The sequence below is a fragment of the Sturnus vulgaris genome, chromosome 5 (genome assembly GCF_052056855.1).
Source record: "Sturnus vulgaris isolate bStuVul1 chromosome 5, bStuVul1.hap1, whole genome shotgun sequence".
In the NCBI taxonomy this organism is placed as follows: Eukaryota; Metazoa; Chordata; class Aves; order Passeriformes; family Sturnidae; genus Sturnus; species Sturnus vulgaris.
In genome coordinates, this window is record NC_142247.1 from 33,025,250 (window position 1) to 33,051,660 (window position 26,411).

The 26,411-nt window shown below is 39.3% G+C and overlaps 1 protein-coding gene across 2 annotated transcripts in view; it reads right to left on the minus strand.

Annotated features, from left to right (window-relative positions):
* The window catches only part of CRY1 (cryptochrome circadian regulator 1), a 39,229-nt gene extending 12,818 nt beyond the window's left edge, over positions 1 to 26,411 (minus strand). For both annotated transcript variants that reach the window (XM_014876976.2, XM_014876978.2), the window contains exons 1-3: positions 25,940 to 26,411; positions 3,605 to 3,713; positions 197 to 339 (exon numbers count right to left, since the gene is read on the minus strand). In XM_014876976.2, coding sequence (XP_014732462.2) covers positions 197 to 339; positions 3,605 to 3,713; positions 25,940 to 26,097 — 410 coding nt within the window. In that variant the 5' untranslated portion in view covers positions 26,098 to 26,411. The remainder of the gene's footprint in view (positions 1 to 196; positions 340 to 3,604; positions 3,714 to 25,939) is intronic.

The following is a 26,411-nucleotide window of genomic DNA, read 5'->3' on the forward strand; positions in this document are numbered from 1 at the left end:
GTTTGGAAGTTCTACTCTGTATGTAATAAAATTTGGATGGTTGGATAAAAGCAAAACATAAAACAAATTTGTAGTTTTCCTAACTATGAACTGTTCAGTGGAGAAAGTAGCCCACAATATATAAATAAATACTATATAAAATTCCAAGGGGTTTTTTCCTCCTTTTTTTTTAAATCCAAGGTAAATGAAAACTTACTTGTCTAGGTCATACAATGTATGTGAAATCCGAACAATGACCTCCACTCCAGCTTCACTGGCCAGCTTCTTGATAGCTGCATCTCTTTCCTTCCCAAATGGTTCAGAATCATATTCAATAGAAAGCTTTGCAATGTTCCATTCCTACAACACAAGCCAAAAGTGTGGTCCTTTAGCAACTCAGCTGCATGATGGAGGGTCAGGGAAAGGAGAACTGGAAGGACAGGGGCAGAACGGAACACCAACTATTACCTGTGGATAGTTATTCAGAGAAATAGAAAGATGCAAAATACATTAGGCACCCAGAATAACAAAAATTAACTCAAACTTTTTGGCATCTAAGTACCTATCAAGCATAAAAAAAGCCTCCATCTGTCCTATTACTGTGGGTGCTCACTGTAATGGAACAATTTCCATGCAAATTTTGAAAACACAACTCTAACTTGAGGATCCACATACCTTAAGAGACTCAACAAAAGGGGAAGATGACAAAGGCTGTCTGCTGAACATGGATGAGCAGCAGTACCTTGCTCTGCAGAAAAGCTTTCTACATGTGCCTGTCCACTTCAGCAACAGAACTGAAGTTCCAAGTGAAGGGAGTGGAAATACTGCCCCACCCTATCACCAAATACTTTCTTTGCCTTTTCCAAATCCCTTCTCCTCACTCTGACAATCTTCAAATACTTAATTAAAAAAAAAGAAAAAAGGCTGTTTTCTACAAAGAGAACACCTTATGCCTTTAAGTCTAATATTCTTTGGCACAGATGCTGTTACCAAGGCCAACAGTCACAGGTGAGTAAAAAGAAGGGAACAAAGGGATCAATGATGGCTAAGGTTTCTGCAACAGTAGGAAATTGAAAAGGTGAAGTACACACAAGACGATCCCAGAAAGCTATCATGCCAATCAAACTCAAATACCTTTCTAACCCCTCAGAATCTTAATGACTTGGTTTAATACACCATAGTATTTCAGAGAACTGGATTTATACCAGAGACAAGGGCACTCGGTGCTGATCATCTGAGGTGCTATTTCACTTCCAAACTCCAGCTCTCTCCTAGATGAAGCCCAGCCCTGAGGACAGATGATTCCAAGGAGTGCTTGCTCTTTGAAACATGGATGGGATCTCACCATCCTTAAGTCTGCCAAGAGTAACCCAGCAGGCCTTGAATCCTCAAACAACTTCCTACACCAGAACATAACGTTTACTTCCCATTTCATAATGCTTCGTAACACAAAACCACTGTCTGACAAGTTGCAGCAGATACCTTTCTAAACCCTTTTTTTCCTCTGGCTTTTTGCAAAGAAGATCATAAAAAACATGTCCAAGACACAGAGTCACATCCCTGAGGGAGTCAAGAAACTCTGAGAAAATTGCTATGTAATGTGAATATATCCAGATCACATCAGCATGAGCCAGGCAATTAGAAGAATTATGGACACAGATCGGTTTGCACATACTCATACTGCTGAACGGTTTTAGCAACACTGATGCATTAAAAAAACTAGTGATTGTTTCAATTCTATTTTCTTTATTGAGCCAATCCCAAAGAACTAAAGATAGAAAGCAGACCAGGACAAATTGAAGAGGATGAGGCAAGAACAAGCCAAAACTTAACAGAAATCAAAGAGCCTAAAGGTGTTTGAGGTCTTTTACAAGGATAAAGATAGATCAGTGTTCTGCCTTTTGAAGGAATTGTTCAGTCTGTGAAAAGGAAAGCCTTACCAAGAAACAGCTGTGATACATTCCTAGGAAATCCACAGATGCTAGCATCTATGATAGGGCTCCTGACACCTGAAAGGGCTCTACAGAAATTCCACTATCTCCTACTTTAAGTTAATAACTCAACTGAAGTTATTTTTCCAAGCTTAACTGAACTTATCTTTTCCACATGCCTTCGTTCTTCAGGGTCAGGATCATTGTTCACCTTTAAGACACAATAGGGATGATCTGAAAAGCTTTGTTCAGTGTTATAAGCCCTTCACTGCACTGCTAGCGTCTGATGTACAGCTACTGGTCTGACAAAAGAAGTTGTGAGATATAATTACACAACATAGATGCATGTTCCAGGTCGACTTCAGCCAGAAAATGAAGAAATCCTCAAGAGCTTCAGTAACTTGTTTGAGCATAGAAGATGTCCTGAAAAGCCCCTCAGTGAATCAATATATGATAAAGACACTAACCTGAGGAACCAGAAGACACAGATAGATGTGAATGCTCTTTTTTGATTGTTGTATGCTATCTTTATTACAAGTTATTTTCATTTTCTTCTCAGCACTAAAATTAATATTCTAAAAATGTGGCAATCCAATGCTGCCAGGCATAGAAAAGATCAGCCTAGCAGCAAAATCTGAAGCAGGAGCTGTCAAAGTAGCCATTAAAGTATTTAAGACAACTTGTTACAGGTTGCTCAAATCCAGAAGGCAACACACAACGGAAGACCTTTGCTCCTATTTAAATGCAATCAAACTAAGTTTGGCAGACAAATGCAACAAGCATTGTCATTAGCAGCAGCTAATGCCAGAGTACTCTTCCAGGAAATTCTTCACTGAGAGGAAATCAAGGAAAGACCAGTAGAAGCACCATCCAGTTAGCATTTCACAAAAGCACAATAATGAAGATGGAAATGTGAGTTTGGGTTGAGTTTTCAGGTTGGTGTTGAAGACCTGGTAACAAAAATAATGAACATACAACCGCTCTGGAAAAATGGGTCTCTCTTTTTGTACCCCCAGTCTTGCTCGTTTCAGTCACCTCAATTCAATCAATTTGTCAAGTGTTCATTTTTACTATTTATACTATTATATTACTACCTTAGATACTCTATTATCCATAGACAACATATTACTATCAGTAACAATCACTCAGTTTTAATTTTTTCAGTAAGACCCTTTCCCAAAAAAGTCTTAAATATCTTCGACTAGAAATTGCTTTTGTTACATTGTGCTTTTAACAATCTTACTACTAGATTAAATCACCTTTAAAGACCAAAAAGCAATCACAGCAGATGTTTGGCCTAAATAAAAGATTTCTTTTACAGATTAGGCTTTGAACATAGATTCATGAGCACAAAATTTTATTTCAGTACTATAAAAGGAAAATTTCAGAACTATAAAAGGAAAATGTAGTAATATATAGTACCCACACTTAGCAAACCATTTGAAATCAATTCTGTTTCTGGAAAGAAAGAAACAAAATCCAGTAAAGTCTAAAAGCAACTCAACTCAGCTGGTGATATGTACATTAGAGAGGAAAAATTCAAAACTAACACAAACTTAATGAGAAACTGCAAGGATAGATTAGTATTTGCATGAATAACTTTCACTGAATGAAACAGTACAATAAATATTCCTAGCTGTAATTAGTTTGTTGGTCATATTTGTGGATAGCAACAACTGCAAGGTAGCATTTACCTTAAAAAGCCTGGGGAAAACATCTGCTGGCTGTCCACGGATAACAAACAAGCGTGAATTCAGTTTCCGTAGATTGGCGTCAAGATCCTCAAGACATTGAAGCAGGAATCTGCGAGAATTTAAAAGAACATTTATTTTCTGAGGCAAACCAGACAATTTTACAATAGAAAAAGGTAACTAAGAAGAATAATCAATAACAATTATCAGACCTTGAGCACTTATTGCATATTTTAGTGATGCATGCATGTTCACATCCTAATTATACTTGGCTTACAGTGGTATGACATCATGTAATATCTTCCACAATACATAATTCATAAAACCAAACCACCTTGTCATTTCAGTTTTCCCCTCAATGTTATTCAGGTCTGGAATGGACTAAAACATACTCTAGGTCTTAACTAAAACTACAAATCTCTTGCCATTCTAAAGACAGAAAAACCCCTATGCTACAAAAAAAAAATCCAATGAACAAAGAGATAATCAGCTGTTGGCACACTGCTACTAAACTTAATCCAAGCCCTTCTTACAACACTGAACTGTTACTAAAAACAGCATACCAGAGGAGTACACAGTCATGACTAACCCTTTGGCCTTCATTTATACAAACAGCCCTCTGTATAACATATGCATCTTGGCTGTAACCTCACATTAATTATTTAATGAGCAAATTAGCACCTAAGTAAAAAAAAAAGGGGGGGGAAATGGGGTGGTGCAAATCTGCAAGTGTTCAAGGGAAACAGGTAGTTGCACCAAGAATGTAGAAACAGGTTCACATGTGCAAAGATTTATTAGTAGATACAATAACTAAAATAACTCCAATGGTGAAGGTGGTTTGGGTAAGAAATAAAAACAAAAGGAAGGAGGGAAAAAAAGAACTCTACTTTGCAGCCAGCTGGAAAGAGAAGTGCTGGGGGTCCCCAGATGAGTACCCTTCCCTTGGACTCTCTCCATTCTAAGAAGTGGCTCCTCCATAATATTTTTCTCATGGTCAGCAGGTTGAGGGAGGTGATCCTCTCCCTTTAGTCTGCCCTGGTGAGGCCACATCTGGAGTTTTGAGTCCAGTTCTGGGCTCCCTAGCCCAAGGAAGACCAGAAACTACTGGGGAGGGTCGGGTGAAGGGCAACTAATATGATGAGGGGACTGGAGCATTCATCTTACAAGCAAGGGCTAAGAGAGTTGGGCCTGTGTAGTCTGGAGAAGAGATGACTGAGGAGGGATCTTATCAATTCATACAGATATCTTTAATACAGTGTCAAGAGGATGGGGCCAGACTCTTTTCAGCGAAGTTTAGCAACATGACAAGGGGCAACAGGCACAAACTGAAACAGGAAACTGCATCTGAATATAAGGAAAAACTTTTTTGAGGGTAACACAAGACTGAAACAGGCTGCCCAGAGAGGTTGCAGTCCTCTTTCCTGGACATATTCAAAACCCATCTAGACATGATCCTGTGCAACCTCCTGCAGGTGAACCTGCTCTAGTAGGGACAGCTGGACTAGGTGATCTCCAAAAGTCCCTTCCTAAGCCAACCATTCTGTAGTTCTCTACTAACAATATACATTTCACCAGGAACTGCTCAAGCCCCTTCAGTCATTCCTTCTTACAGTGTCGCTGGCATTCAGCAGAGCACATGCTGACCAGGGAACTGCTGAGTCAGTGCCTGCTTGGTCATTAACCTCTGTGCTCACACATTATTGCATCCCCTGCCATAAACCACAAGCTACACCCAAACGGGAAAAAAAAAAAAAGAGGCAATTCCCACACTGCTGTCCATTACTCCTGAGAAATTCTGCTGAAATGACTCTGTGCAGGTGCAAGGCCACAGTGATAGCACCTCTGGAGCAACTGCCTGAGACCACGGCAGGGGAAGCAGCCAAGGACAGCTGGAGACTGCACCTGCTGAGAAGGTGCACAGCTACCACGGAAGGGCAGGAGCACCTCTGCAAGTGCCCACAGTGTTATGAAGACAAAGACACCAAGAACCAGGTTTATTAAAATCAGGAGTTCATATGCAGAAACATTTTTAAGACAAACCCTAAAAGCTAACCAGATACAGCATTTTCATGGTATCTTCTAGGAGGGATATAGCATACATGATTGCTGTAAACCTGCTAATAGCTATCTTCTAAGTATTTAGCAATATGTAAGTGATGCCTACCTAACATACATTGCTTCCAACTTTACATGGGGAAAAAAACTAACAAAAATAATAACTAAAAGGCTGGGAGCAACCTCCCCTGGCTGCCATTAAATACTTAAAATGTGTGGCTCACTTGACCTGAAAGAGTAAGAACAGGCCTCTTGGCAGCCAGCATAAAAGAATACAATGGCTTCTTGGCCAGCAAACTATGTTTAGATGTTTAATAACTGGAACAAACCAAAAATGCCGAATTTTCTCACTTTGCTCGGTTTTGTTTCGAAAAAACTCTGTGGTAGTTAGGAAAGAAGAAGAAACTTCTCTATACTCATTTAGTTAGAAACCATGCAGGAGTCATTTTAAGAATCAGATGGGGTTACATATCTTCTATCAGAGAGAACTTAAGCCCCACGCTCCCAGGACAAAGTCAATTATATTTGGACTCTGAAAATTACAGTTTCATTTTCTCGTGGGTTTTTTTTTAAACCTGGAATGACAGGCATTATTCATTAGTCTTAGCCATGTGAACCTCACTTCCATGGAGCATGTGTGTTCACATATACTTCACAAATCACTAGGAAGTCAAACTGCAATACTGTCCTGGATACTTTTGGAATAGTCCAGGGGGTTGGGGGTATTTTTTGGTTGTTTTTTTGCTTGATTTTTTTTGTTTTTTTGTTGTTGTTATTGGTGGTTTGGGGTTTTTTTTTTGTTTGTTTTTAGGGTTTTTATGTGTGGTTTGTTTGGTTTTTTTTTTGGTTGGTTGGTTTTTACGGTGGTTTTGTTGTTTGTTTGGGGGTTTTTTGTTGTTTTGTTTTGTTGTTGGTTAGTTGGTATTTTTTGTGCTTTGGTTGTATGGAGTTTCGTTGTTACAGTGGCTTCTTTGTTTGTTGTCTAAACTCATCTCACAGAGTAGAGGGATAGGTTATGGAAACAAACTGATGACATAAAGTATTCATAACTATTCCTGTATTTCAGGAAACTTGATTTTTTCTCCTGTTGGCATTTTAGTTCCCTCTATTTTCTCAGTCTCTTTTCTTCCTACCTGACTGATCACAATACATAACTTTTAGTCTGGACTTGGCACAAAATTCTATTCAAGAAGATAACATGCACTGACCTAGTCTCCAATTCACATCCAAGATCTCTAAACTTGCCCTTAATACAGTTTAATCTCTATTTGTTGGTTCCCCAAATCCCTTCTATTATCTCTCTTGTCTCTCACCACACTCCAATCTCCATAAAACTCTTTCAGATACTTAACAAAAATAACAATGTAGACTCAAACTGTAAAATAATATATGTAGGAAGAGAGAAGGAGGGTGGCCAGGTGACACACACACTCGCCTTTACCTCAACAAAAACCAGAACAAATTAAAAACAGTCCAAGTACAGCTTGTGTCCCAAGACTCAGGGAAAGCACATTGTTCAAAAATAACAGACCAAATCAAACCCTAGTCACCTTACAATATCTAGAATAACAGCAATGCAAAAGAATACTGCTTCTGACTTTCAGAACACACATTCAGCTCACAGTTACTCAGAACAAGCATGCCATTTATTAATCATATTTTAATCTTTCAGTTGAACCAAATGTGTTTTAACAAAATGTGACGCAAATAATTAATCACCTCTTTTGTTTTCATCAAAACAAAATGTTTTCATGTATTTATGCTATACCACATCTAAAGGCATTTTTTCATTAATTAATTTTTTCATTATTTAATTAATAGAAGTTGCCTAACATAAAAGCCTTTACACAGATTTACAGAATCACAAAATAGTTTGTGCTGGAAGGGACTTTTAAAGATCATCTAGTTCAATCTCCCCCGCAAAGAGCCTTGTTCAATTAAATATGAACCTTTTTAAATAATCGCTTTTAAAAACATACCTTAACAAGAAATATAATAATCGAATGAACTACTTGTCATCAACAAAGTTTTCATCTCCTCTTTTTCTCATTAGTAGCCCTAAAACTTGCAGAAGCAGCACAGCATCTTTATCTGAATGCAAAATTACTTGACCTTTCTCTCTGAAATGATACACCAAAATGCTCACACATTCCTCTCACAGTGTAACAAAACCAAAAAAGAATGGTAAATTAGTCTACGAAATGAAAATGGATGACACCTCCATCTCATAAAATGTATTTCTTTTCAGTATGTGAGCTCTAGAGGCAAAGTTTCTTCATAACAGCTATGAAGTAAGAGCTACTGGGCTTGAACTCTGCTATACTTTCTACCAGACTCTGGCAATGAGAAGATATTTAAATCTCTCCCTGCAATACCAAGTCACGTTTCTGAGTCTGCAATCTAAACTTTTTTTCCATCAACTTAACAGTCAATAGGAAAGCACTTTTTCACTTTGAATGAATTACATGAGCTATGTCTCACTTCATTAAAGGATAAAAAAAAGGATGCCCAGGTAATTTTTATCAGATTAGAATATCATCCCTGTTTTCTGTATCTAGTCTGAAACATCCCTTGGGCAAACCAGAAGAAAATGGTCGCTAATAATTTCACAGTAGCAAATTATGTGAAAGGTACATGCACGACTGACTGATAGAGGGAGAGAAGACTTATGGATTTTAACATGGGGAAGATGCTGATGCAAAACATACCTGTCTGCAAGCAACATTCTTAGAGAGCATTACATTTTGCCAGAGGCATCTAAAAAATGATATTCAGAACTTTCATGAAAGCTGCTGAAGACTTCATTCTTTAAAAGACATGCACATAAAACCTTAGCAGTTGACTCCAAGAAATTCCACAAACTTTCTCTGCTGTCAATCATACAAGATATGCCTAGAGTCTGAAATATAAATTAATTGCATAATACAGCTCTTAATTTTAGCTACCATGCAACTGAAAGAAACTGATACCATACAAGTAGCTATTCAAAAACTTCAATAAGTAATTGTTAACACAGTTAACCATTAACAAAATGAACTAAAGCAAGCACTACATCACGCAATGTTCCTGTCTCTGCACTATTAACATGATTAAAGACTGTACAGGGAAGAAGTCAAGAGCAGTCTGTTAAAAAAGTAACAATTTTATTTAGGGAGGAGACCTGCAAAAAGGAAACCTACGGACACACTATTTAAAGCTACCCTTAGGTCTTCTTTAGTGTTACTTTTAGGAGTAATAAACACCCAGAAACAACAATCACATATAAGCATCTTTGCCAGTACGAAATGAGGGCAGTTGCTGGGAACAGAGGGGACTTAAAATGCAATGACTTGTCTTGCAGGTACTATTTACATCTGAAAATGCTAGTGGGCTAAACCATTAAGAATAATTTTTCTGAACTAATACACATTCTGAATTTAACCATTAGCAGGAGTATTAGACTGCACAGACACAGAAAATATAGGAATTTACCTTGGCTTCCTCATTCTGAGAGGAAGTTTAAGAATTTGAGTGAAAAGGAACAGTGCTGAAACGTGTTCTGTTCCTAAGTTTAATACCTTTTACCCACGACTGGTCAGCTTCCAACAATCCATCTAAACTTGTGTTTAACATCTCTTTTTAAATATCTTTTATCTATCCACTAGTCCTCACACCAAACCATTGATTTCCATCAAGAGAAAAGCTCTGTCAAACAAGAGACTCATGTTGTTACACATATTTGATTGCCACCCAGATTTTGTCTATCAGAATTATCTCAGGCAGCCTAATATCTGCTAGCTTTATTACCCTGTTCAATTGTTTTTTCCTCCTCCATCTTTCAGAGTTTAGTAGAGCTGGATTCAACAAAAAGAAAGAATATTACTGTAAAATACCAACTACATTTTATTAGAGGAAGTATAATTTACAGCATTAGACCCAAATTTAGTTATCACACAAATAATGCACTATTTATTTCTCTTTAGAAAGAGAGTGCACTTTTCTTTCACACATACTTTGCCATATGTTTGATTGGGTTATAAGGAGATTTCAGTATAAGGCAAATATGTACCTCATACTAATTTCAACAGGAATCATAATGCAAATACCAAAACAAAAATCAAAACAGAGTATGAGGCACCGAGAAGTATCCCAAATTTGATGTCCCTTTATACAAATATTTAGTATTTTACCAGTATATTTTCCTGTTTGTCACCTATGTGTCTTAGTGCAAGCAGTATATTATTACGAAACTGTAAGAAGATTAAGCTCAGACAGGATTTAAGTGTTATGTACACTCCACAGCATCCTTTGGCAGCCAGCCACAGTAGTATTTTCCTGTTACCAAATCAAGGTCACAGAGGCATCCCTTACTGTACCACAATGTTTCAACTATTCCCACATTCAACTTCCACATCCTAAAATGGTATACAATAATATATTTCGTAAAGGTATTATCCCTTGAGATTATACACAAGAGCAGGAAAAAGTTCATGTTATTCAACTCTAGATACTTAAGTGAAGTAGCTGTGGGAGTTAACTAATCTCCTGTAGGGTTGTGCTTTACAGTCAATGAAGAAAAAACAGCTTCTTTAGAGAGCAATTCAAGACTACAGCATCTTTTATAACTTAGTACAGCTGATCCACTTGCAAAAACAAAACTAAACACAGACCATGAAGTGCGTCACTTGGCTTTTTTTCCCCCTAATATTTACTACTTCAAGCCAAAGCAGAGCTGTGATGGAGGACAAATGCAAGATACAACCAAGCCCACGTACAGCTGTAAAAGAGGTTCTCGGGGGGGGGGGGGGGGGGGGGGCGGGGAAGGCAATTCTTAAACAGATAGAAGAAAGGGCTTTGAACAATAATCAAGAGAAAACCGTGTTTAAAATTTAATCTCTCCAAGCTGAGTCCTTTTGGGTGCATCTTCTTCGACACCAAGGAATAAAGACCATTTCAGACATGAGGTGGGAATAGAACATCAACCACAGCAAGCACTACCACTCTATTAGGAACAACAAACTCATTTGAATTAAACCTAGCTCACACTGGGCACAAATCTAGCATTTCCTTACACACAATCCCTCATTAATTTCTTTCCAACTGAACTAACTTTTCAAGGGTAGCATTCCCCAAAGGAAGGAAACACACAATTTTGTTGTTCTATTCAAAACACATTCATAATCTCCCAAAGATAAAGGAAGCAGGTAATAGGCAGGATTACAACCTTGGACTCTTTGGCTGCTTCAAGGACCTGCTTGGAGGAATCCCATGGGTTAAGACTCCAAAAGGTAGAGCTGGTTAATACTCAAGAGCATGTCCAAGGGAGCTGGTTTATACTCAAGCATCATTTCTCCCAAGCTAAGGACCAGTGCATCCCTATTAGTAAGTAATCAATGAAAAGCATCAGAAGACCTGTATGGATAATCAAGGAGCTTCTGACAAAACTGAAACACAAAAACATTTATGGAATATAGAAAATGGGACAGGCCACTTGGGAGGAATAGAGGCATGCTGTCAGAGTATGCAGGGATATGACCAAGAATGCTAAGGTCCATTTGGAATGGGATCTAGCAAGGGATTCAAGTATGACAAGAAGTGTTTCTTCTACACCTTTCTTAGCTTTTGCTACAAGTAGCAAAAGGAAGACTAGAGAAACATGGGCTCACTGCTCAATCAAGTGGGTGCCCTGGTGACAAAGCATACAGAGGAGGCACAGTTACTGAATGCTTTCTTTGCTCAGTCTTTATTGCTAAAGCCAGATTGTAGGAATCCCTGAGCATGGAAGCAAGAGTGAAAGTCAGGGAAAAGGAAGGTTTTCCTTTGGTCAAGGAACATCAGACTAGATACCCTTTAGTCAAGCTCAACATCCAGAAATCCACAGATCCCGATGAGATGCACCCATGAGTGCTGAGGGAGTTGGCAGATGTTATTGCTAAACCATCATCCATTCTCCATCATCTTTCAAAGGACATGGAGAACAGGAGAGGTGCATGAAAGTACCAGCACAGGTTAAACTGTCCTGCTGGAAAGCAGCTCTGCAGAGAAGGACCTGTGATTCCTGGGGGACAGCAGATTAAACTAGGAGCCAGCAGTGTGCCTTTCTGGCCAAGAAGGCCAATGGTACCCTGGGATGATGCATTAAGAAGACCATTGCCAGCAGGTCAGGGGAGATGATCTGCACTGATGAGGCCACATCCAGAGTGACACGTCCAGGGTTGTGGCTGGGTATGCTGGGCTGCACAGTAGAAGAAAGACAAGGAGATCTGGGAGAAGGTTCATGGGAGGGCTACAAAGCAGATGAGAGGACTGGAGCATCTCTCTAAAGAGCAAAGGCTAAGAGAGCCTGGCCTGTGTAGTCTGGATAGGAAATGACTGAGAGGGAATCTTATCGATGCATACAAATAGCTTAAGGATGGTGTCAAGAGGACGGGGCCAGACTCTTTTCAGCCATGCCCAGTGACAGAATAAGGGATGATGGGCACAAACTAGAACACAGAAAGTTCCATCTGAATATGAAGGAAAAGTTCTTTACTGTGGGAGTGACGGATCACTGGAACAGGCCCCAAAGCAGTTGCAGTCCCCTTCCCTGGAGGTACTCAAAACCCACCTGGATACATCCTGTGCAACCTCCTCTGGGTGAATCTACCTTAGCGGGGGGCAGGTTGGACTTTATGATCTCCAAAGTCCCTTCCTACCCCAACCATTTTGTGATTCCATGAAATAGCATTATGAAGTTGGTTCCTATTTTGTGAGCCATACATCACAGCAAATGGTGTATTTAGCCTCTATGAAGTCTGGATCTTAACTTCACACTCAAAGGGCACCCATTACTCACCTAAATTATTCCCATACAACTTGAAATGAACATCTCAAATTACTTCATGTTACAAAGGTCAGCCTGCTGATGATAGACAACTAACAGGCTCACAGCTTCCTAAATCTCTTAGTGTCTTCTGTTCTTTAATGTACATATTCTGTGTTTATTTTTTTCTAATCCTCTAATTCCAATCTGATAAATCAAAGTCTTTATTATTTGATTTTAATTCTTTATGCCTGTTCTCTCCAGAGAAACTAGTTGGATCCATAAAGGAAAACCAAAAGCAAACAAATTGTACTGCAGACAACTGGGGAAATATTACCTAGATGCAAATTACAAAATTAGAGTTATTTGAGAGTATACACATGATCATACATAAATTTAAACCACCTTATTCTCATGTATCCAAGTTGTCTTATTTAAATTAGCATCTCTTAAGGCTTGATGTAATTAAAAGAGAGCTGGCCTGCTTTATAAAATATTTCAGCCACATTATTTTCAGCAATCCAAGCTGTTCCATGACAAAGTAATAGCTAACACTCAATTCAAAAGAACAAGCATAAGAGCACTCCAACAAGACAATTTTGCAATCTGATTCTGAAGGACTGATTTTATACTGCCCTTCAATTACTTTAATAAAATCTTCTTCCTCTCCTTAAATTGAAGTGACCTCTTTAAGGCTACAGTTAGTGCTAGTAAAATTTTGCAGTTTTATGGTTCCTAGAAATGAAACACTGGCTTAAATAAATAAATTTCTCAACTACACTGGATAAATTGCAAGTCCGTAACATACAATCCCATGGCTTCCCATATCTCAAAAATCTATTAAACTAATAGAAGAGAATTCAAGATAGAGCTGAAATACTTTAGCAAGCACTGAAATTCGTAGACAGATTGGAAAATGGAAAAAAAATATCCTGAAGCTATTCTTGGAAATCTTAATTAAAATTGACTGATGCTCACCTAATGGTAGTCAGACTTTCAGCATTGTCTTAACTTCCCATTGCTAGTATTATGAATCAAAATGCCAAAATTTTCTGAACTGGTCTTTCAAAACTGAAATTAGTCATTTAGAGCTAAATACAAGATAAAGATGTTAACATTGATAAAGATGTATTCAGGGTTTTGAGCAATAATCACGTAGGAAAAAAAAACATTTACCCATCCCAAACAAATAACTTAAAACAGAGATTTGTTTATCAAGTTGCACAAATCCGGAAAACCTCCTCAACTATCTCAGCATGTGGGCAGACTAATGGAGGTAACTCTTCAACTCAGACAGGAGTGGATTTCCAAAAATCACTTCCTAAACACCAGTTTAGGACAGTTTTTTTTTTAATTACTTTGTTGAAAGAATAAAGGTAGACAGTTGGAGAATATCCTTTTATACAGAATCACTGTACTTTTTTCCTGTTTGCTTGTGTGAGGATTAGAATTCATAGCAAAAGAGAAGATTCAGACAACATTGCCAATTAAAAAAAAAAAAGGAAAAAAAAAAAAAAAGGGGGGCAGGCACCAAGCCCACCTTCTGGATGTAGATAAACTTTGTTGGAGACAAGTGGTTAGTATAAGAGCAGTTGAATATCAAGAGAAACTGAGCATTCCAGAAGAGTGATACTCATAGAATTATAGAATATCCTCAGCTGGAAGGGCCCCACAACTCCTGGCCCTGCACAGGACAACACCAAGAATCACACCATGTCCTTGAGAGCATTATCCAAATACTTCTTGAACTCTGTCAGGCTTGGTGCTATGACCACTTCCCTGGGGACCCTGTTCCAGTGCTCAAGAAAAATTTTATCTTTTCAGAGAAAAAGGTAGTTCTCTGGTTTGCTTGTTTTAACTCTAAAGTTTTTTCTGTAGACAAAATTCATGGGGGAAGATTTGTAGGCTCTGAACTCTGGAAAGAATCACCAATGATAGGCATTGTTATGCAGAACCTTCAATCGAAAAACAGATGTTCCCCCCCATGCTGAAGAGAAACAAACCTTATTTGCTTTAATCCTCCTATATCCAACACCATGGGGCAAAACCACGGAGACATGGGGGAAGGAGGAGGGCAGGAGGAGTCCCCAAAGCCTGCAGCTTCCATTGTTACATATCTCCTAACCTAATCATTTCCTTATAGCGCTTTCAAGAAGAACATTTCAATATGAATCAACAGAAACAGTTTTGCAAAGTAGGTCGTTGCTGCAGCAACCGGGCAGCTGTTTGGACTACTCCCTGCCACAATGACCTACTTTTCCAGTTATGTGTAACTGCTGTAGTAGATTCGAATATTCCTTCCCTATGGAGCCACTCCGACAGGATTCACAGCTGAACTTCCTTCCTAACAGGGACAGGAAAAGGCTTCATTTGAGCAGGTACAAGCAGCGGGTCGGTTCTGCTCCTCCGTGTCGTATTCAGAAGTGTCGATGGCTAAAGGTTACATGAAACCCAATATGTGCTCGGAGCTCAAAAAGTGCCACGGCAGCGCTCAGAGCCGGAGGAGCTGATAAAGAGTGGAAGGGGAAGGTGTGAAAAGGAACAGGCGTTCGTGAACAGCGTGTCCCCTGCCCTGCCAGACCCAACAGCTGGCACCAAACTGCGGCACAAACAGGCTGTTCCTGTACCACCATCCAAGCACGAGCTAACGGACACCATCCTTCATTACAGCTCTAAATAACATTAAAACTGCATAAAGGAAAAACCTTGGTGAATGGCAGGTAAAGCTTACATGTTCTTAAACCCTATTTAACCCTGCATGCGCTGGAGAGGGGAGACACAAAGATACCACAAAGGAAGAAATGCTGACAATTACATAATTTCCTGTTTACTGTTGCTGCTAAAACCAGCATTTTTCCTTATGACAAAGGAAAAAATATCGCCTCCTAAATTAACGAATGAAATAATTATCTCTGTAGAAATAAGACTACAAGACTTCAAACATCAATCACACTGACTTGTACTTAGGTATTTTTCGGTCAGTGTATTCAATCCCAAGTTCAAAAGCTTTTATTCAAGGTATAGTTAGAGACAGGCACAAGAAACAAACATTTCCAAGCAAAAGAAAACTCCTTCCCAGTAAAGGCAAGCTAGGCATTACCATACAGTACACCATAATTAAAACTCCAGTCAACAGAAAGCTTCTGACAGATAATACAACTCATATGATAAAAGCAGAAAAACGAAGAACACACACAAAAAAGCTCTCCAAACCTTACTTTACCTTAGGTATGCTTAAAACTCCTAAGTTGAACAGGAAAAGTACTGCACCTGGTGATAATATAGTACTGCAAATGGAAAAGTTTTTGGAATTTCCCACACACTTTCATTTGGAAACAAGCCAGTTAGAATCACATAACTGCTCCTGAAAATCTCAATACTCTTCAAACAAAATCTTAAAAAAAACACCCAAAAAGCCTAAAAATTATTTTTACTTTACCACTGCACTTGACAAGCCATAAAGCAACATCTGCAAAAATAGGACCCTGGAATAAAGACAGACTAATAGAAGAAAAAGTGTGGAATTATGATGAGAAATAGATAAAGTTGTTGCTAAAAGAGCAACACACGATTACTTAGTAACACTTTTCCGTTTCAAAGTGTGACCTCCAGTGACAAAAATGCAAGCTTCATTGTGATGTCTCATATGGAAGCAGTAAAGAAATGGAGGAAAAATTTCTTCAAATATTGCAAATGCAGCATTGCTTTGACAAACACAATGTTTCAGTGTTGGCACTGAAAAAGAGAGGTTGATGGAATTACATTCAAAAGAATGCAAAAAGGCAAATTCTAAATTGTAAAAATAGAAACATCTACATTATCCCCCACAAACTCATTATTTGCTTCATGATTTAGAAGAAAAAACAGACTACTGCTGAAATAAAGTACTCCTCAACAGCAAATTTACTGGCAACTAGCTTACAGAAAGGAAATTTCAACCAAGTAAAAAAACCCTACTCACTGAAAAGCACCATGACTATATGATGAAAATTAATTTTACACAGGTCCCCTAAGGTTATAGAAACCTTGAAATAAAAGGGGAAAATAGAAAGCAATTAAAGCAGAACTGTCAATATCACAGCAACTTTCAACCTTTTCCTTTGTCATAATCTGAATAAACTACATACTAGGAGATGTTTTCAGGTCATACAAGTGAAAGAGCACGTCAGAGGAAAAAAATAAAAAATTAAAGTCTCTCACAGAGACCTTTAGAGAAGCATTCACAGGATTTGGGAGGTACTGTGCAAGAGCAGTAAACAGCAAATAGTTACATTGTCTAAAAATAAGCATGGATAAAGCACAGTAAACCAGACCTTACCAGGCCTGTCATCTACTGAAAAGTAATGAAAGAAAGTCACAGGAATTATCCCTAGGCAACACAAATAAAACAAATAATTCAGATGCCATCCTTGGCTTGATCACTCTCATTAAGACTTGGATGGCTTCGACTTTTTGAGTTCACTAATAGCAAGAGTTACAAAGAAAAAAACTGAAATGTAACCTGCTCTCCCCAAAGACCCTTCTGAAACCTGGATAGCAAAAATTACTGTGTAGAATATTTTCTTTTAAATGCACGTCTCAGTTTTGCCAATGTAGTCATCCTTCTCCCATGAGACAGGAAAAAGGGAAAAAGATATTAGGTAATCTCTGTTAAAAGCCACAATGTTTTCTTCAATTTTAAGACTTCTAGAAAAAAATGAGCTTGTTTAGTCTCTAGACTATAAAGTATGAAGGACAAAGAATGAAAAAAAAAAAGAAATCACTTGATGTCACAGGATTTACAGACAGAAAATTTCAACACAGAGGAAACTCTACAGAGAACATAGCAAAGACAATATTTAGTCCATTCTTCAATGAATCCAATATATTAGAAATCAAGCAACTAACTATTTTCAACGCCAGTTGCTCTATAAAATGCTGCATCACAATTCTCTGTATACTTCCCCAGTACTTCAGAACTGCACAGACTGTGAAATGGAGATGTTTGCCATGGTTCTGTATCTTTAGTGTACAGCAAAACTGCAACCATTCAGAGCATGACCATGTTTTATGAACTATTCAAGGCACGAAGTAACAAGCAGCCTACATGAACAAGTTGCCTACTTATTTATTTCTCTGCCTCATACAAATTACCCTCCTATTTCTGTTCTTTCAATCACTTTTTCTCTCAATTACAGCACAGTTTACCCCTCACCGACAAGGTCAGTAGAACACTAGCATTGAGAAACAAAAAAAAAAAACCCCAAAAATCCCCCAAAAACCCCCACAAACTGCAAGCACTTAACTCCACAGGTTCCCTACTAAAAAAAATAAAGCGTTTCCTAGACCATGGATTTCATACTTTGGATAGATAACAGGTAGAAAAATCCAAGTTTTCCTTACAGGAATTGTTCCTAAGTAACTTGCACTGTAGATATTTCATCTCGGTCACTGAAGAATTGATAATATATATTCATATTTCACAACTTCCCCATTTGAGCTTAAACATAATTTTTTCAACATTTCTGGTGTTAATTCAGAAGGGATAAAGGTTTGTGTTCTGAAAATGTAGAAACTTTCAGTGCAAGAATTTTACAGCCTTTACTTTTCATGTCTGTGAAAGAGCCACAAACATATAGATGTCAAACAAGGAATGCATGAGAGTGAAAAGGAAGGGAAATGCTTTTCTATAAATTAAGAAACACTGAGATAAAATAAATTTCTAAAACAGGTCCAGAAAGTTTCTCTAGTTTAGCTGTAGGAGGAAGTAATGCATAACACAAAAGCTCAGGTGTACATCACATGACTGTTAATACAGAAATTAGATATCCAAGACATATCCTAACCAATGTGCAATGGAAGAAATCCCTTCTATCTCTGATAAAACTGAACAGGTTTTGTCTTATTGCAAAAAAGTTGTTGCACTAGCACTTTTCAAAGAGATTTTAAGCAACAATTTGACACCTGAATTTACTAATTTACTTCTGAAACCCTGAGTATTATGAAATTCTTACTTTCTACCAAGGTTTACCAACACTGAATTTTAGACCTTTCAAATACTAATGCAATTTAAAAATAAATAGAAAAAAAATCAAAGTACAGAATCTATCCAAAAACCCCCGTATTTCAGGAAGCTCTGTTCACGGCAGCTCACCTACTATCTAAACTAATGGTAACAAAGCTCATGTGTTGGTTTTTATTATCTCCACTGGTAATTGGAATGCACTCCAATTTTTAACTGTTCCAATAATATAGACACTTATACAGACTTGAAAGAGAACACTGAAATATTGACCTATCCTTTCTAGTCTATACTTCACCTCCACTGAAGCTTTATTCCCTTATAAAGAATCATTTACACTCACAAAACTCCAAAGCAGTGAAAGTAAATGCTTTATTGTGACCTGAAAAACAAATGGAGGCTTCAGGCTTAGAGGAACACTGCAATTATAACTCACCTCTTGACCTAGATTGCAAAGAACATGAAAGCCAGAAGTACATAGAAGCACACAAACTAACCTTGCTCCATGTTAAACTAAGAGTTCTGAGAAATCTAAGTGAAGTGTATTGCACTAAAATATGATGAAGTTCTTACCCTGGTAATCAAACCCAGTCCTTTCCTAGGGGTAACCAAAGGTATGGCTATTAAACTTGCTAAAATGTGATAAGCAAATTACTAAGCCCATGGAACACACATACTCTTACACTGCTTACACAACCCACTCATGCTCAACATGACTTTGGCCTTTTTAGGTCACTATGGAAAAGTCACAAAATTCCCTAAAGCAAAGGGTTTCTTTCAGTATGCAAATTCATAACATCACAGACTTTAGTGTGACTTCTGCACTGAAAAAATGGCCGACTTTGCTGGCAGCTTGACCTTCCTCCTATCACAGGTTATATAACTAACCTGAAAACCTGCCAGCCACTGAGACACAGTATGGGAAAGAACCACTTCTGAAAATAAAGGCTTTCATGCTGTAGATAAACTGCTAGAAACTGAAAAGTTCAGGCAGTGCACAATGATAAGGCTTTTCTGCAATATTTGCATAATATATTTAAAGTGTCGTTTCCATTGGTTGGGATAAAGACATTTTCCCAAACTGGAGGAAAATATATTTTATTGTATTAAAATGGCCAAAAGTGGATAATAACATAAAATAACTTGCTTTGAAAAACTGATGCAAAATTCACCGACACTGCCACATACTGATCAGTTAAGAAAAACAAACAAACAAAAAGTCTTGTCTTCTTGCTTGCCTAAAAAAAGCTGCTTTCACATTCATTACAGAATGTGTTTGTTGGGGGTTATCACTCTCCCTGTTTGTGACCAGAGCAGGAAATACTATGAGGTGCGGACAGATTACATTGCCCTACTCACATAAAGAATGTGATCTATCGATACTTCTGTAAAATATAACAAAAATAGATTACTGGTCCCAAGAGAAGGAATACTAAAAAAATCCTATGGACTTGTTTCAAAACCACATTCCTCCCTTAATACTCAAAGTCCATATACTATTAAATATCAAGAACACTTGACCCAGATCTTCTCTGGACATCCTCAAACCTGGAGATTAGTGATGTAAAACCAGGCGTCTAAAAAATCAAAATTGCGTAACCTGAGAAATTAAGGCTCCTCCAAGATGAATCTTGGAGTCAAAACCCAGATTGTATAGATGCTCACTATAATTTTTCTGGTCTATAGTAACTACTATTTGAAAAAACCAACTTACTGAGTACAATTCAATTTGCAGTAGCACCTGCTCCCTCCACACCAACCAGTGCAGTTTTCTTGTTCAACTGAAATAGTAGTTATATTACAGAATCTGGTGATACAAGATCATTCACTAAAATAAGGAAGCAAGCACAGTGTAATTTCTCGGGTAGCGAGCTTATTTCTCACATTCTGACAGTCTGACAAAAAAGAAATTGCATCTTTTCCCAGCACAGTAAAAAGGCCAATACTTATTTTCAGCAGTATCATTTCAAAAGGTGTCAACAAATGGCAAGCCACAGAAGAAATCAATAATCCCCTTCCAAAAAAACACCTGGTGGTTACTGCAGACATTGAGCAATGCAGGCCAAGAGTGATATGACCATTGTAATCTGACTCAAATCTATACTGACACTGAAAGAAATGGTAACTGCCCTTCCCATTCTTTGCCTCTTCACTACTACTATGGTGACCTTTTTGCTGGCACAATCTACCAGAGAGCTAATCCCACCAAAACTGGTAATTAATCTCTTTTGGACAGATTGATGAGCTAAACTGGCTCACCACAGGGTTGTGTGCTATCATAAAAGGGTGGAACCAACCCTTTCATCAACAGTGCAGGATTAAACCCATGAGGACATACGTCAGTGTGCTTCAATGACGTACTTTGTAAATCATAGGGCTAGATCACATAACACAAATTATAGAGGGAGTTGCTGAATTGGATGCACTTTTGGGATAAAAAATGGTTTTTGTGGAAAAGAACAGGTAAGCAGCCTATGGGTGTGGCACTGAAGGGTTTCTCCAATCTAACTGCAGGTACCACAGAGCTCCCATCTGAAAAATGCAACTTCTGGAAACAAGCTACAGACTTGTCACAGATTAATCACCCTCAATTTAATGGGCTGAGCGAACAGAAGTGCTCCAAATGGCACACGCCACTCTAGAGCTGAAGCCACTCATTAGAGGGTATGCTGGCTTGCACTGGGTTTCCATGGCCACAAGTCAAGGTTTCGGGGGGCTACAAGGGTGGCTTGCTGTGAGAAGCTGCTGGAAGCTTTCCATCTGCCTTTCCAGGCCGATGCCAGACAGCTCCAACACAGACCTGCTGCAGGCCAACATAGCACCTCTGGGATAATGTATGTGACAGGAGGAAAACATTATTGCTCAGGAGCCATTGAAGCCAGAGATGAATGAGAATATGTCAGAGAAAGAACACTGCACACTCCTAAGTCAGGGAAGAAGGAGGGGGAGGACACACTCCAGGCACCTGAGCAGAGATTCCCCTGCAGCCTGAAGGCCACTGAGAGGAAGGCTGTTCACCTACAGCCCATGAAGGACCATAGTGGAGAAAATCTGAATGTGAAGAGTCCTTCCCCTGAGGAAAAAGCAGCAGAGACATTATTTGATGAACTGACTAAAACCTCCATTTCCCACCCCTCTCTGTTCTTTGGAGATAGGAGACTGAGAAAACGGAAGTGAAGTTGAACCCAGAAAGAAGGGAGGGGTGGGAAGAAGGTGCTTTAAGAATTTAGTTTATTTTCAGTTACCCTATTCTGAATTCATTGGTAATAAATTAATTCCTTTCCCCCATGATGGTAATAGCTGAGTGATCTCTCTTTGTCCTTATCTTGACTCACAAGCTTTTTGTTGTATTTTCTACTCCCAGTGTAACCGAGGGGAATAATAGAGTGCCTTTGGTGGGCTTCATGTTAAATATTTCATAAATCAAATAGATTTTCATTCTAAGTGTTACACAATAAAAACAAACTTAAATGGATGTTTTCATCAGGGAAGTCAAATATTTCTGTGCATTCCTTTTTACATACTAAGCATGTCAACAGAAATTAATGAAGTATAATACAGAATTTTTGTCTGCCTGAATTACACATATGAAACTCAAATCACTCATAGATCAATTCAATTGACAACCTTTTTCCACCAATCCCCCATCCAACAAACACATCTCTATTGGACAAATCTTACCTATGTAAGCTGAAAATGTAAGTCTATTTTCGAAACCAGATGCACAGAATAGCAAAATTTAACAGATACTACAGAAAGATATCTAAGTATTATTTTTTTAAACAAGTTCCTATTTCAATGTTTTAATTTTTTATTTGCTTGGAATTTGTGTGGAAAAAAAAATCACCTCTTTTCTCTCTCTGAATTCAATACACTCTCTGCCATAATAGCAGCAGCTAACTTTGAAGGATGTTGAACACACTAATATTCACACAAAATCTAAGAGAAATACAAAACAAATTCTATTACGCTTATTTTTAAAGTGAAATCTGCTCTCTTCAGGAATGATTAAGGAAAAAAAAAAGAAATATAAGGATTGGCAAGATTAGACTACCCATCATTATAAAATCAGCTGTTGCACACCGGTGTTTTAACTAGCATATCAAAGACACACATACATACTCAAAAAGATAAACTAAAAGAAGTAAATTATTACCTAAATTAAATCCTTATTCAGCAACTAATAGAATGTTTGCATTTCTTTTCAGGTATTGTGATCAATTGCCACTCTGTCCTAAAACGAGGGCTAAATGAAGTTCTCCCCTAGGTGATGTTGTTAAACATGATATTCTCTTCTCCTTAATATGGAAAAGTCTGTGAGCACATAGGAACACATTTTTTCAGAAGTAGGTAATGGTTACTTGTTGGAGTATGCAAGTTACATTCTTTGCCTGCTTTGTTGACACAATTAGATACAAGTTAATTCCGGTGCCTAAAGTTTAAGGGCAACTGACAAAATTTTAAGAGAGCCTTAGTGTGATTTTAGCATTTGGCATCTCCTTCCACCATTTCTCCATCACCTTTTACTGTGCCAAGTAATTTCTCTCTCTCAAGTGTTGATCTGTGAACAACACTGTGAACTCATCCCACAGAAAATGCGTGTTTCAATGAAAGCACATCTTGATTTGTTTGACAGCTTGAAAAAAAAGAACAATAAGAAGAAACAGATCAGAAACAGAAAAAAAATGAAGTGAGCTGAGGGAGGTCCTGGCATTTGTTACGTAGCATTCACGAATTTAGAACAGGTAGGCTGAATGCCAGGAGAAAGGAGGTCAGTAAGACCATGTGACTGCTTAGTAATTAGACTTGCTCAATAGTGCAATTACACAAAAATATTAGTTCCCGATTGTTACATGACTGTTTAAAGAGAAGCGTTAATTGGAAAGCACCAATCTATTAAAGGTTGCTATTTACCAGATTTAACACACATTTGTTAATATAAACTGTAACTGGTGACCCTGCAGAGTGACAATATGCTAACAAGAAACTAAACCTCCTGGTTTCTTGCATCGTTTCACCATTTTTCCTTACGTATATTGTGTTAGTCATAGTTTGACAGAGAAGAGTTTTGCCCAGGGCACTAGGCCCGAAAACACCTGGTGTCAATCAACTCAAATTATGAAAGGACCACTGGAAAATCACACCAGGAAGTTAAATTTGACTCACCTTCCTAATGCTAAAGGGCTTCTGCTCCTAGTCTCAGATAAAATGGTTTTGACTAATTCAACGTCCTACTCAACAGGCACATAAGCAGCGATTTTGCTCACAGTCATCAAGTGAAAAAGAATATAGAATGTTTTATCATTAAATGTAAGTGCCAAATGAGACTGGCAAACCAAAAAACTGCACCATAGATCTTGTGTATACCTATTGGGAATGCATGTGTCCGCACTGGTTAAAAACATCTCATTAAAACCACTGGAATCTAAAGTGGATTCATACCAAACTAGTAACTGTCCATTTAAATAAACATTTATTGAGAAGAACTGTAATAAACATACAGCTTTAGCAGCCAGTTATTCTATACAGCTATTGTACTTTTAAATGTGAAAAAAAACCTGATGATCTCACAAAACCAGGCTATGCAGGCAGCAAAATTTCCTACTCAAATCCATGTGCAGCATGTGCCTTGAGGGTATTTGAGTACCAGGAGATTTCTGGAAGTGCTTTGGACAGGGCAGTTGTAATCTACCCCAAACTCAGTCTCTCTAACCAGCAACTAAAACCAGGCATTTTTCTTCAAATGCAAAATGCAGCGGAAGGACTAGCTGCCTTCTAAAACACTGAAAACACTGTTAAAGTAAACCAACCAGCAATATCACACACAGATGTACTCAAGGACTATTAGCTAATAATCATGTTACACGGTCATTGAAGAACCAGGCCAATAGCACTGAAGAGACATGAACTTCCTCCTGCTGGAATCAAAGTTCACATTTGTCTATCATTCACTAGCTCAGAGAATAAAACCAAAAATTGCTCAGCATTTCAACTGCAGGGCACATGAGAGACCAATGAAGTATTCTTAAGACATGTGATTTCCTTAACACTTAGATTGGTGACAATTGTCCACATTCTTTTAAAACTTAAGTAGCTGTTCATGTTTCATTCACAAAATTAAGACCTCTAAACTTCTTCAGGAACTCAGAATGTTATTCAAAAAAACATATATCTTCAAAACAAAAGATATTTAAAAGTTTCTTATAAATGTACATCATGAATTTCGAATAAGGGAAGTATCTAATAGTTATTTGTAATTTATTTTTGTCAGTGAAAATGAAATAACCATCAAGTTAAAGTTCACAAAAAGCATTTTTAGTATTTCTAGCTCTTGAAAACAAGAAGATTGTAAGGAAAACCTCTCAAAAGATGAAAAAAGAAATAGAAACCCAAAACCTCTAAAGGTAAGTTACCTTTATAAGGAATAATCCTTCAACTAAAGGCAACTGAAACCTGAAATTTCTAAGCTTTATTATTCTTCTATGATATAGTGTTAAGCTAAGTTTCATTGTGCCTGTTCCCATAATTAGGCAACTTCTCTGCATTGTAGTCTGGGCAGGCTAACTTCACTAGCATTTCAAGTTCCTGACATTGGAGGAACAGATGATACACAAACTTTACTGCATTACAAACCATTTTACAAGGGTAACAATTTTCAGATTTCTAGTGATGTTTTAACTAATCTCACATGACAAGTATGCACAGAAGTCCTATTAACCTCTGCCTCATTATGGCACACATTTTGCATGCAAGGATCAGTCACAGCTCCACGGTAAAGTTCATTTTTATATCGGGTAGGAGAATTACAACTGGCTTGACAGTGCAGGAACAAATCTGCACGCTGCAGAAAGGGACACTGCACATCAAGCCAGCCAGAGTTCAAGAACCATTTGGACAACGCTCTCAGGCACACAGTGGTTTTCCTGGGGCTGTTCTATGCAGGTCTAGGAGTTGGACTCCATGGGTCACTTCCAATTCGGGATATTATGTGATACCCTTCCGTACAGAAACGCTACTCTGAAAAAGTACTTCTGAGCTAAGAGAGCAGCTTCACAGTTTCTCCAGGACCGGAATCGCCCTGGGGTTCCCGGCTGCCCAGAGTTCCTGAGATGGTGCAAGCCCTCCGGGCTGCTCCCCCACAGGGTTTTCCATCCGGCAGCAATCCCGTTCAGAGCTCCAGCGCCCGGCACTAAACCGCCGCCCTCGGGAGCGAGAACAAGCGCCCCCCTTCCCGGGAAGCCACAGCCCACCGCCCCGCACTCTGCCGTGGGCTTCCCGGCTCTTTCTTCCCCGTCCCTCCCACGTGCGCCGCGGGAGCCGCAGCCCGGGCCGGCTCTGGGCTGGATATGTAACACCGCCGGGCCCGCGGGAGGGCGAGCGGCCGAGGGAAGCCGGCGCTGGCGGCGGCCCAATCGGGCGCGGAGGGGAGGGGATGGCGGGGAGGCAGCGTGACCGAATACATAACGCGGGGATTAGGGCCCCCACAGCGCCCCGCACTCACCGCCACCTGTTGATGCCCACGTTGGAGGAGCCGGCGAACCAGGGGTCCAGGATGTAGACGCAGCGCACCGTGTCGGCGCCCTGGATGCATTCCCGTAGCGCCGGGTTGTCGTGGAGCCGCAGCCCCTTGCGGAACCAGTGTACGGCGTTCACCCCCATGCCGGGTGCGGGCGCTCAGCGGGAACCGCCGCCGCCCGCGGGGCCGCTCATGGCCCGGCGCCGCCGGGCGAGCACGGACGGGCGGCGGGCGGCCCGCGGGGCCTCGCTGCGGACGGCTCTAGGACCCGGCGGAGACGGTAGGAGCGGCCGCCCGGCGGGGACGCATCACCCCGCGGAGCCCCCGCGCCGGGGAGAGCAGGGACGAAAAGTAGGAGCGCTGGGTCCGACGGTGTCTGCGGGGCGGTGACGGCGCCCTGCCCACGGAAAGCGCTGTCCGTGCCCGCTGCCGCCTCCTCGCCGCTCGCCCTGTGACT